The sequence below is a fragment of the Lutra lutra genome, chromosome 16 (genome assembly GCF_902655055.1).
Source record: "Lutra lutra chromosome 16, mLutLut1.2, whole genome shotgun sequence".
Lineage (NCBI taxonomy): Eukaryota > Metazoa > Chordata > Mammalia > Carnivora > Mustelidae > Lutra > Lutra lutra.
Window position 1 is genome coordinate 56431271 of NC_062293.1, and position 13382 is coordinate 56444652.

A 13382-nucleotide genomic window follows, 5' to 3' on the forward strand; every position below is an offset into this window, starting at 1 on the left:
GCTGAGCACCTGGCTGGCCTGTCCCTGGTCTCTCAGTCTCAGACCGCCCTTTAGAATCCAGGTAACAGAGACACTGTCTGTCATCCTGGTGACATCACAGGAAGATGACAGATCGTGGCTTTCCATGGGAGTGACAAGATGCCAGTCGCCAAGATGAGGCCGATCTGTGAGGCAGCAGCAGGAAGACTCACCCCTCTGAGCCCCAGGGGCAGTGGCAGCCCTGGCAGCCAGAGAAGTCTTAGAAGTGGAGGCACCAAGGGGCTGGGTTTCCAGCTGTGCCCTCCACGCAGTGCTCATGGTTTGGAAGGCATCACACATGCCAGCTGTCCTACGTTTCCCCATTTTTGTAATTCTTGTTAAGATTTTATTTATTTTATTTGGGGGGGGAGGGGCCAAGGAGATGGCGAGAAGCAGACCTCCCACCGAGCACGGAGCCCCATACGGGGCTTGATCTCAAGACGCTGAGATCGTGACCTGAGCCAAGACCAAAAGTCCAACGCTTAACCGATTGTTAACCCATGTTCTTGTAAATCTTTACATTGTCCGTATCACCTCCAGACATTAAAGCATACATAAAATAGTTAATTGTTATTCGTCATATATTAATTAATTATTATTCGTCATTCGTCATGTCTCCCTCCTTAGACTGTTAACTCTGTCGTGTCAGGTTCTGTACCAGATCCTATCCCCAGCTGCCTGACACAGAGTAGGTGCTCAGTTGCCCTGGTCTAATTTAAATCCCACTTCGGTTGAGGCTTCTAAGTGTGTTGGGGTCACTCAGGGTTACCCATTTGCAGAGGACGAGCTCCTTGCTTTAGTGGACAAGGGGGGCAGCCAGCCAGAGCCTAGCAGGGCCTCCTCAGCTTCTCTCCCAATGACATAGGAACAGTCAGGACCATCTCATTCCTTCTGGTTGCCTGGCGGCATGGTGGGCCACCTCTAATGGGGTGCCAACTTCGTAATTACGTCTGTTTCGGAAAGCTCTGTTTTCAAGTCTCAATCGTTATCTACACTACAGCTAAAGTCAAAGGATGTCCAAAAACAAACAAGCTTATTAGCTATTGTCAATGATTGAATTATGTCCCCCCTGAATTCATGTGTTGACATCCTAACCCCTAATACCCCAGAATGTGACCGGATTTGGAAACAGGGTTGTCACAGATGCAATTAGCTAAGAGGGGTCAAACTGCAGTAGAATGCACCCTTCATCCTATATAATTGGGGTCCTTACAGAAAGGGGACATCTGGACGCATAGATAGGCACACAGAAGAATGATGCTTGAAAGGGAAGGCGATGTACCCACCAGGCAAGGGATTCCCGAGATTGCCAGGAAACCCCCCCCAAAAGCAAGCAGAAGGACAGGGAATGGAGTCTCCCTCCCAGCCCTCAGAAGGAACCCACCCTGCTCTCACCAAGATCTCGGACTTCTGGCCGCCATTTCTGAGGCTGGAGCTCCCAGCTTGGGGTTCTCTGTCAGAGCAGCCCCGGGAACATCACATGGTGATTTCCCATAGTGGCTGCTCCCCCCTGATGAGGGGAGAGGTCGGGAAAGCTCTGTGTGGGAGGAAAAGGGGCTGGAGTCCTTGTTCCTACTGAGCCCCCCAAGCTGTGCCGTATCCAGTCAACTGAGGGTTCCTACTCGCCACCTGCCCCTGGCCTGGGCTCCCCCTGGCACTCTCTGTGTCCCCACAGCCAGCCACGCTCTGCTGGCTCCTCCCATCCCCACCTTCTCTTCCAGCGGTCCCACTCCAGGGCTCCAGTCTCACCTGGCTTTCCACCCACCACCCCGCATCTGTCCCAGCTGTGTAAACATCAGAGGGCCTCACACGCAGGAAATGGGGCACTGGGAAACAGGAGCAGGAAGGACCATGGGCTGGGGGCATCGGGGTTCTTCCAGGGCCCACGTTCGCCCCACGGAAGAACGGCCACACGGTGCAAGGAGAGAAGGCAGGCTGCAGAACTGGGTGTGCAATGTGGCCCGTTTCCAGAAGACAGGAAAGGGGTATTTGTGGCTCTGGAGGGTGAGTGCCAAGTGGGTGGTGAGGAGCTCTGGTTTGGATTTTGTTCCTTTTGCTGGTGAATGTGTCAGAGTTTCTTCAGCCGGAAGCGTGTGCGCACACATGTGTATGTGTGTGTGTGCACGTGCATGTGAAAATAGTAGAAATAAAAAGGAGGCCTAGTACCCGAAGAACACGTGTTTTTCTGGGATGCAGAGTGGGGCGCGGGCCGAGTGAGGCCGGGCTGGCTTCTCTCGGACCTGTCCTCTGATGTCGGAGGGGAGTGCAGTGATCAACCGCTCGGAATTTCCCAGTCAGATTGTTCACAGGCATGCAGCACTCTGCAAAGGCACCTGGGAGCCTGCTGGTCAGGCCTGCGGCCCTACACAGCCACTGTGGGGCCACTACTGTCCACCAGCTCTTCTTCCCAGGACGCTCTCCTCGTCAAAGCAGGTGGCAGGGGATGGAGGGGGAGGGGGGCGTCAGTTTCTCCAGCACTGGGAGGTGCTCCTGTATCGATAGCTAACTGCTTAGCAGGATATACCCAGGAAAGGAAACCAACAGTGGCTGGGAGATTGGCCTCAGCTGCTTCTCACTTGGAGATGCTCCAGAGTGGCTCCTTGGCTTGAGTCAAGTCTCTGGGTATTTCGGATCCTGAAGTCTGTAACACATGGGCACCTGGGTGACTCAGTCCATTGAGCATCCGACTCTTGGTTTTGGCTCAGGTCATGATCTCAGGATCACGGGATCGAGCCCTTCATTGGGGTCTGCGCTGAGCGTGGAGTCTGATTGAGGATTCTCCCTCTCCCTCTCCCCTCCCCCCACTCACATGCTCTCTCTCTCTCTCTCTCAAATAAATAAATAAAACCTATTACACATAATGCACCCCCCCAGGACTTTCTTCCTGAAAGCTTCTCACCCATCCTGGCCCATTTTGCACTAGGAAACAAAGTTGGAGCCACTAGTTTATTCTCACCCACCCGGAAAGGTGAAAGAGTGGAAACTGCTCCTCTCACTTGTGTGGGGAAACCGAGTCCCAGAGAGGCTCGGTGCACAGGTCAAGATGCCACAGCAAACTGGGGACATACCCTGTGAGCGGCCACAGGGACAAGACCACCGTGTTATACATAAGCCCTCAGGGATGTGAGCAGAGTCCCCGAGACAGGAGGCAAACGTCAAGTCCGAGGGTCTGGAAAAGAGCAGAGAACCAGGTAGACCTTCCTTGACTTGTGCCTGAAGCAGCCTGTCGGTCCACGCCCAGTCTTCTGCAGCCAGAGGCCAGAGCGTCCCCAACTTCTCCCCGTGTCTGTCTTCTCAGTCACTTTAATCTCTGGGGTGAGCCTCCCCATGCAGGAAGCTGGGTCCCCAGGTCGTCAGAGTGCAGAAATCCACAAGACAACCCCACCTTCCCTGGCTGTCTGTTCGGTCTCTAACACTGACCAATTCTCACGGCACAATTTCAAAATCTATTTATGTCAACAAACTCCCTTCCCTATCCTTTATCTAAAAACCTCCCTTCTGCACCAGGAAGAGTTAGGCAGAGCAGTGAGGGGGACGAAAATCCCGCCCCACCACAGGAGATGGAGAAACCTGCAGGGACGTGCCCAGGACTCGGGAGTCCAAGGACAAGGCACCAGACCGCCCCTCAATGGCACCGAAAATCCCTTGGGGGGCACCCAACTCCTCCCCTTGCCACATTGTAACTGGGTTGGCCCAGCCATGACCAGGTCCATTACCAGCGATGTCAGGCTGTTCGGGTCAACCATTCATTCCTGAGTCATGAAGCAGTTAAGGAACACCCTGCCCCAGGGCCGCAGTGCTCATAAGGGCAGACCCACGTGGACTTCCTTGTGTATCCAGACAGCCTGACGGCTCCCTCGTTCGCTCACACCCAGCCACGAGCCAGCCAGCGAGGGCAGCGGGAGGCAGAACCACAGCCCGCCCATGCAAATCAGCCCCGGGAGTGCAGCGGGGCTCCTCCTGCAGCTCCCGGGCAATGCTCCTGGGGAGGCGATGGGCAAGATGCAACCTGGGGCGCTGTGCCTTCCTCCTTGTCCTGGCCCTCCTGATCGATGCGGTGGGTCTGGTCCTTCTGCTGCTGGGTATCTTCGCCTCCCTCGACTACTGGGACTTCTTGGTCTACACAGGGGCACTGATCCTGGCTTTCAGCCTCGTGCTCTGGATCAGCTGGTACTCCTTCAACATCGAGGAACCTCTTGAGAAACTGAGCTTGTAGTTTGGCCATGGCAGAGGAGGAGGGACGCAAGCCCTATGGCGACCTGACTCTGTACCTGGGGCTGTTGGAGGCACGGGGACACGCTGCCACTCCCACACGGAGCACCCCAGCGGGGACGAGGTGAGTGCCCCGAGGCCTGCCCGGTGGAGTGGGGGTTCTGTCCATCTGGGTTTCTGCTGCACCTGTGCTGGCCACAGGTGTCCCCTCCCTGGGGGCCCTTCAAACTTATGGAGACTAGAAAGAGGGTCTCCATGGCCCCCTCCACGTCCAATATGCCAGGAGTGGTCCTGCCAGGCAAAACGGGAAGTTGCCCCTTCCGCTCAGGACTTGGGGAGAAAGGAGCCCATCCTGATTCTCTGTTGGCAAGAATCCAGCTTGGGAGTGAGGGGGAAGACGTGAGCCCTGGGAGAGGATGGAAAGCTCCCCGATGGTTGGCTGTGCCCTCGCAAGGAGGGAGGTCGTGCAGACGAGACTATGGCAGAGAACCGTCCAGAGCAGCCCTTCTCCCTTGCTTCCTCTCTGCACCTGTGGAGGGGACATGCACCACAGAGGGGGTACCTGCCTCCACATTCCCTCCCAGCACCACCTGACTCCTCTCCAGCACTGCCCCCACCCCACCCTCCTCGCACACACTCCACGCCACCACCCCCCTCCTCACCACCCCAGCCACAGCCGGCCTGGGAGTCAAGAGACCATGAAGTCAGGAGACCATGGCAGACCTTTCCCTGGGCCCAGCTGCCCCTCCCAGCCAGGCCAGCAGCTTGGTTGACTGCATGCACCCAAGGACGCAGATAATTGTAAGATTTTTCACAGGGACATGAAGCACACAGGAGAGAGCTGGTCTGGGCCCCACAGCCCTGCGTTATGGGCAGCTCTCCCCAGGAGACTGAGACAGGAGTCCCGCTGGGGCTGACAATTGTCATCTCCTCCCCCCTCCCCCATGGTGGCCAGGAACCTGGCATAGCCGGGCACTCCCTTTCCAGCACTGGCTGAGAGGATAAAGGTCATGGCTGGGTTGGAAGGAGGAGGTAGTAATTCCCGTGTCTCTTCTGGGGGATTCCATCTGACCCTTGGAATGAAGAGATCAGAGCAGCAGTTTGACGAGGTTTCCGGAGGTGGGGGGTAAAATCTGGTCCCGGCAGACGAAAGGAAAGGCGATGGGAAGTCTGAGGGCCTGGGTCCTGCTCCAAGTGTCACCACTGGTTCGCTGGGTGACACTGGCCAGATTGCAACCTGCTCCAAGCCTCGGTCTTCTCATCTGTGAAACAGGGATAATAGTACCTGCCTTTGTTGTTGCCATGGCCTAAAAAGAGGGAATGGAAGGAGGAGGCTCTTTGCACACGATGTGGTTTTTACAAAGGTCACATGTCCTTACCAAACAGATAATAGAGGATGCATAAACTGACCCAGAGTCCCCACTGAGAGTACCTGGTACTTGGTGCACCTGAAACTGGTGGTGAAGGAGTCAGCTTATACCTCAAATCAAGAAGGAACCCCCAATCTATTGGCTCATTCCGAAGGCACGCCAGGCACCAGGCAAGGCACTAGGGATGTAGTGAAGGGTAAGGTGCACAGGTCTCTACCCTCAAGGGGTTTCCCATCTAGTGAGACATAGAGAGTAATCAAATAGTCTCACTCGTGGAGGCACGATAAGAGTCAGGTGAGGACTAGGAAGAAGAGGACCATCACTTCCTGGGAACAGTCAACTGAGAAGCTGACCCAGAAAGTGGAGTCTTTCGAAGAGGCAATGGCTTGAGCAAAGGTCCTGGGGTTGGAATTTTGTCATTATCTTCAGAACAGTAAGAAGTTATTAAAGAGATGTAAGCAAGGGTGGGAGCTTACCAAGGTTTTGGATCTATGTTTCCAAAAGACTACTCTGGCCATGGCACGGATGATGGTGATGATAATGATCATGGTCACGAGGGTGATGAGGACCAGGTCAAGATCGGGGAGCTAAGCCACTTACCCAAACAACAGGGGGTCCCTCGTGTGAGGCTCCTTGCCCTTTATATCCTTCCCTCATTGAATAGAAAGAGGCTCAATAGCCCAGTGGTGACGAGCATGGGCCAAGACCCAGACTGGTTTGAATCCAGCTTTGTTCCTTGCTAACTATGCGTCCTGGAGCGAGCTACCTCCTGTCCCCATGCCCTACTTTCCAAACCTGTAAAATGGAGATGGTGCTAATGACCATCTACTTCACCTTACTTCAGAGATGATGATCAGATTAGCTCCTACCTCGTAAAGATGTTGCACAGCTAAGTGGGTTAATGTGTGTACGGAACCCAAGAGTGACAATTAAATGAGACAAGGGACACTCCACCGACACTCTCTCATGGTGCAGGTGGCTGGCGACTTACAGAGGGGTAAGACCTTTCTCCAAGACAGATATCCTTAAAGCGTTATGATCACATCTTAAGACAGGGTATGGCATTAAAAATTTTCAGTAAGTATGAGAGAAATGAGTCTCCCCCCAGAACCCAGTGTTTTGTTCAGGATCAAGGGGGCTTCAGAAGCTCGAGATCCACTGTCTTCTCCATTAAATACAGTCATGCAAATGTCACTTTCTTCTTTCCAGTTCTCAAACTCCATGTTCAATGGGAACCTCAGAGCCAGCCTCCCTGGGTCCCTCTGTCTCCTGCAATGCCTGAGTCTGGCCCAGAGTAACAAATCAGTGTGGGCTGGGACCTACCCACTTTTGGGGGGCTCCCCACCCCCCAGATGACCTTGGGCAAGTCACATTACTTCTCTGTAGAGCAGGAGATTTGGTCTTGGAAGGTTCTAGCCAGGCTCTCGGAAGGGCCCCTCAGCGGCTGGGGTGGGAGATGGCAAGCAGGTAGGAATCCAGCAGCTCTACCCACCCACGACACACATATACCCTCCTAGAATAGTGGGGTTTCCCGCAGTTCGATCAACTGAACTTTCACGGAAGGCTTCCTGTGAACACGAATTCTGATGCTCAACTGCATTTCTGAAAATGACTCATCTCGATCCCCTTACATTTTATGACCTTTGGCCTGGGCATGATCTCCAACCACATCTACCATTTATGGGTAGCTTCTAACTGACTCTGCCAGTTCTCCCATTCTCGGAGCAGAGTCAAAAGAAAGAGCATGAGCCCCCCTCCCCCTTAATTCAGGGCCGGATCTCATCCTTCCAAGCTCATCCTTCAGTCTCAGGACAGTAAGTTTGCTAGAACACCCCCGCCCCTCCCCAAGCTAAGTGGGTAGCATCCCTGGCACAAGGCCAGTTACAGAACTTGGGTCAGGCCCCCCCAGGAGTTTCAGAATGAGTGCCTTGTGTACCAAGCAAGACAACCCACCATCTGATTTTATCACTCAGTCACTACATTTTCGTAAGATCTGTTTGCTCCTTGTTCCACCTGCTAGGCCTTTCTTGTAGATAGAGATAACCCCCCAGGCAAAGTCAAGTGAGGACTCTGATCCTTTTACTAGAGGGTGTCCGGCTACAGCCTCCTCTGAAACACACACACACACACACACACGCATCCTCACACCTGTCACGCACCTACCAGAAATACACACTCACAGAAACACACACCCATTCACCCCCTCTGCAGTGACCAAAGTCCCAAAGGCAGAGAAGGCTCACACCCCCGAGCCCGGGAAAGTGAAACCTGTTTCTCACCATTGACTTTTTCCCCATGTGCAGACACCCCCTGTGCCCACAGAGGGGCCGGTGGGGTTGGCAGGTCAGCTCAGGGTGAGCACGCCAGCTAGGCTGACCCAGTACACGTGCAGACGCGGTGCTGGGGCTGTGTGGAGGGCCCAGCATTTCTCGAATCCCTAGAGGAACGTTTAATCTAGAGGGAGCGATAAGGCAAGTACACAACACTCTGGGAAAGTACATGGAAAATGCGTGCCGGAGATAAGTGCCGTCTCGCACTGGGCTCTGAGGGCCCAGTGGAGGAAGAAGAGATCCTGCTGGTGGGGAGGGGAGGGGGGCCATGTGTGACTTCAGACATCTGGCCTGGGTCCCGAGGCGCAGGAAGGAACGTGACAGGCAGAGACGGCACTTGGGGAGAGCGGGAGGGAAGGACTGCCAAAAGAAAACAGATGAAAGAATATTCCGGAAAGAGCAGGCGGGCACCTGCGACTGGATCGGGGGTGTTCACCAGCGGACACTGGAAGCCAGATGAGCACTGGGATGTTGGAAAGTGGGGAGGAGACTTCAGGGACTGCAGAGGGACGTGGTGGGGCTCTGCCTGTGGCAGCAGGTGTAGGGAGGCGGGGGGCGGGGAATCCACTAGGGAAGCTCAGCAGGCGGGTAGTGAGACAGGGACAGGGACAGGAACGGAGGCCCATGGAAAGCAGAGGAGACAAAGACAGCACAAGCGGACGGTCCCTCCTGGTCTCCTGCAGCCGAGAGAGGTGTCAGAGGTTTTCAGAGAGCCCTGACGTGAGTGCAGGGGAGGGGGGTGAGAGAGATCGGGGGTCAGCACAGGTTTGCTCACGATGGTGATGCGTCTTCCTTTGCACGGATGCAGGGGTTAAAGCAGACTGCCCAGTTGGCGTGGAATGTGCAGATTTTAAACTCAGAAGGGAGATCAGGGATGGAGTTGGAGGTAGGGGTAGGAGACGAAGTGTGGCTGGGATTGTACAGACTGGAGGCAGTGGTAAGGGGAGGAAAACGGGGCGTGGGGGAGTAGGGACTAGAAGGAAGGGAGGAGGACGAGAGCCTAAGCTTCTGAAGGAGGCACCACATGGGACCCAACTCCCCTACCAACAGCACCGCCGAAAGCATCAGGATTATCAATAATTGATACTGATTATCAATTATTATCAATGATTAATCCCCCTTACAGATGAAGATATCAACAGCCACAGAGTCTAAGTAACTTGTCCGACATAATGGAACCAGCGAGGGAGGGGCGCAGATTGTGAAATGGGGTCTACCTGCCCATATGGTCCATACGCTTTCCACCAAGTGGGTGGGGGGCCACACTCCAGCTTCGAGCCAAATCTGGCCCTTCTCCCACTTTGTAAGCTGAGCTGCCCTGCAACACAGCCAGGCACAGTCACTCGTGTGCCGTGATGACAGAGCCCAGTCATTCCAGCAAAGGCCATATGGCCTGCAATGCCTTTTCTTTCCTCTCCGGCATCTTACAGAACCTCTGACCTGGCCATGGTTACTTCCCACGGGAACCAAACTCAGAACCCCGAGCCATGCCCACTTTGGGGGGCAGCGGGAGAAGGAAGGTGGGTTGGGAAACCCACAGAGTAGTCCCCAGTAGTAATAAGGGAGTGACACCTTGCCGGTGACAAGCAGGATGAAGGATGACAGGATGCCAAGAGTAGGAGACTGACCGTGGAATGCCTGAGACCCGTCAAGATGACTGTAGCCTGAGGAGAGTTGATTGGACTTGGCCATGAGCTCTTGCCACTACATGGTGGGGACAAAATGGGCCCAGTGGCGGCTGAGATGTTCGAAGGGACCAGCGCAGATCCATCTTCAGTGTATCTGGGGGAGATATGACAGGAGTAAGGCTGTGCTGGCCTCCCTGGCTGGCAGTAAGATTTCTCTCAGAGTTGGGGATCCAGAAGATCGAGCAGGATGGTAAGGGGAGGTGAGGAGTCAGAGGAGACGGAGTCTGTCCTCTCCAGGTGGACATGGGGGTGGACATCCGGAGCCCCGGGACAGCTGTTAGCTCTGCCTGCAGGGAAGGGTGAGGAGAGGGATGAGTGTCTCGGTATTTACCAGCCAATCACTGATGCGATGCTCACGTCTCAGGGATTCAAGCGCCCATTTCACAGACGGAGCAGACTGAATTAGAACAGTTCACAACTAGCCCACAGAGACAGCGCTATCAAGAGGCAGGGCTAGAATTCAAACCTAAGTCCCGTGGGCTCCAAGCACCGCATACAGGTTTGAAATGACATATTCAAATCTCGGGCTGACCCATTCCATCCTCATTTATTCATCGCAGGTCCCGTCGGACGGAGGAGCGTCAGAGCGGGAAGATGCCACTCTTGGCCACACATCCTTTCCTTGTATCCAGGAGGAAGCAGAGGCTGCGAGGCAGAGGCTTCCAAAGCACCTGCTAGGATGCCCATGCGTGGCATGAAGGCTGGGCTTCTGGAAGGTTCCGGTCTCCATCAAGAGTCCAGCGCCCCTGCACCATCCCTGCACCATCCCAGGTGCTCCAGGACAGCCTGAGAAGTCCTTGCCCTGGGCATTCTGATGGAAGCAAGCTTGTCGGGGGCTTCGATGCCCTGAGAAGTCCCGTCCCCTACTGCTCCTCTTGCCAATGTCCCATTAAAGACTAACAGTCGGGGAAGTCCAAATGGGGTCTCCTGCAGGCACACACCACGCTGTGTTATTGCTGCTTTCCCTCTCCGGCTCTGGGGACAGGCCGTGCGAGCCCCTGCAGGGCTCTGCCTCGTCCATCTCTCGGGGCGGTCCGGAGCACCCACGGGGCGTACTAGAACATGCAGTTGCAAAAGCAAAGCACAGGGTAAGCCACGGACCGGTGGCTGCCCTCCTCGGGGCCGGACACTGTTTATGATTCGTGCGACCCTGCCCGTTTGCACAGCCACACTGCCAGGGGCTCCTATCAAGCTTTTAGTCAAGGGAAGCCCTCCTCCGGGTGATTTTCTGGAGGTGAGTGAGCTCCTGCGTGCTGTCCATGTGCTATTCACTTCTTGATCCCACGAGCGGGACCCTATGTTTATCTTACTCGACTGCATCCAGTCAAACGCAGCCCGGCCCTGGTTACCTGTGATGGTCACCTTTCAGCTTGCTTCCAGAGGCTAAGCAGACCTGCCTGCGCTTGTCCCCAGTGCTTCGCCTGCCTCGATAACTTATATTTCCCCTGTCTAATTTTGTACTTTTTATTTATATTTAACCTCAAAAAAAAAAAGTGTACGTGTTCTCTATAAGCTGCCTCAGATGTTTTGGGGTGTGAGGTAGTTCTCTGGATACAGAAGTAGATTTGGCCTCTGGCTTCACCGTGACATGACATATTTCTGAACCTACACAGTCTCTAGGAATTCTCAAAGTCCCGGCTTCACAGCACCCTTGTCTCAAGAGCTGAACCTGCTTCCGTGCAAGTCCCGGAACTCAACGCTGGGCACAGCACCTCCTTGAAAGGAACACACAGAGACCAGTGGATGGAGACAGGACGGGGCCTACGCTGACACCATGGAATCTTCCGGAAGTTTCGTGCTCAGCCTCCATCCCAGCCTCTCAGAGCTTAGGCTGGGCTCAGAAACCTGACAGACATCATGGATGAACATTCCAGATAAGCCATGAAGAAGGAAGATTTCCCTCCTACTCCAGAAGGCTCCTTGAACACCCGCACGTGTAATACTATTGACTTTTCCCAACTGGACACTTCTTGGCGGCTCCCACGCCATGAGGAAACCTTCCTCTTCCTTGAGGTGTGAACATTAGTATAGAAAGAAGGGTCCCATGTTACCAATGTGGGATAGGAGCCCTGGCGTCCAGGGGTCTGGGCTGCCAGTCAAGCCCTCTTACCCCTCCGTAAACCTCTGACTGGCTTCCCCAGAGCCCTGCTGAGCCTTGGGCAGGGCAAGCAAGCAAGCAAGCAAGCCAGCTGGGCAGAGGCCAGAGGAGGTGAGACACACTCGTGTGAGCGTGAGTCACCAGCCATTGTGCCCAGGGCCTCGACGTGACTGTGCTGCGTGCCCAGGAATGTGATCCTGACCTCCCAGGTCTCCATCCTGCTCCATGTCTCCTCAGATGCCAGAGCCGTGAGCTCTGAGTGTCCATCCCGCAAGGCAAGGCTGGGCAGAGGGGAGGAGGAAGCAGGAGGAGCCGAGTTTCAGTGGGCGGGGCCACCTGGAGCGGGGCTCATCTTCCCAAAAGTTCTCCTGCAGGGCTCTCCAGAACCATCTCCATGGCCCCTCCTCCTGTCTGTCCCCTGGGAAGGCAGCTGGACTTTTTCCCTGACCCGGACTCAGTTGGCTCAGCCGCCGATGGGCTGAGCGACCTTCTAGGTCATCCTCACCTGGGAGGCCGTAATGATAATGACATCCTAGTCACAAGGATCAAAGGAGATGCGGCACTGGCCTCCGGAGAACCCCCACATCCTCCCGAATGGGCAGATACCTTTGAGAGCATCACTTCTCCTTGGTAGAAATCAAGACACAGAGCTGTCCATTTTGGACTCCTGACGATTTGAGAACCTTAGACAAACAGCCTCAGCCTGGTAACAGATGCTGATTATACGTGTGCTGGCTCGTTCTGCTGTAACCTCTGCTTGTTCTTGAGAAAAACCAGTCGTAAGACAGATGAGGCAAGGTTGGGGGAGGGCCAGGGAAGAGGGGAGGCCGTGTGTGATGTTGGGGACCATGTCTTATCACTTGGAAGCATCTGGTGTAGACTTGGGTTGTGTGAGTACAGAGTCCCACAGGCTTAACAGCTTGGATGCACTTTGGGCCTCCGTCTGCTCCCCAAATACAAGCACTCAGGTGACAAGTGTCTCCGTGTCTTTGCTTCCTCGTTTCTCCTCCTTCTCCAAGCCGACTGCTCCCACGTTAGCACCAGCCACTAGGCAGCCATTTTCTTTTTCACCAGCTTCCCTTCCAGCCCAAGGCCAAGGGCAGAGGCCCTCTGGAGGGTATACCCAGGGTCCCGTGCCCAGCACACACAGCCTCAGGCTGACGTCCTCTCATCCCGACCCTGCCTTTCTGGCTGGCCCTCCTGGCCCCCATCCATCTCAGACTCGGGGCCCCAGTTCCCAAGTACACATCTACCTCCCCACAAGAGCCCACCAGCGTCTGAGCTCTGGTCCCTGCTCAGCACCTCTCGTGGTCTGGGACGCCAGGCCCATGTCTTCACGGCCACCTGGGAACAATGACACAGCCATTCTCCAAGTGCAGCCCAGGGACTAGCAGTGTCCACATCGCCTGGGAAATTGTTAGAAGAGCAAAATGTCCGGCCCTTGTTGGGGGACCAGCTCATCCCGGTTCACCTGCCTTGAGCCAGGGGTTCCTATTCCAGACCTACAGAGTGAGAGCAACCACGTTCACCAAGCCCTCCCAGGGGGATTCTGATGCACCTGTGCTCAAGTCTGAGAACTGTCACTGGGAGGATCCCTGATGTTGAACTGGGAGCCTAGAGGCTGCCCTCCAGTTGTCCCCAGGTGTCCCATCTCCTCCGTCTCCCC

The 13382-nt window shown here is 55.1% G+C and overlaps 1 protein-coding gene across 1 annotated transcript; it reads left to right on the forward strand.

The window, feature by feature from the left end:
* Positions 1 to 3846: 3846 nt before the first annotated feature.
* TMEM238L (transmembrane protein 238 like) lies at positions 3847 to 11155 on the forward strand. Its single transcript, XM_047707101.1, has 2 exons — positions 3847 to 4354; positions 10179 to 11155. The coding sequence occupies exon 1, from the start codon at positions 3995 to 3997 to the stop codon at positions 4232 to 4234; it is 240 nt and encodes a 79-aa protein (XP_047563057.1). The 5' UTR covers positions 3847 to 3994; the 3' UTR covers positions 4235 to 4354; positions 10179 to 11155.
* Positions 11156 to 13382: the final 2227 nt, after the last annotated feature.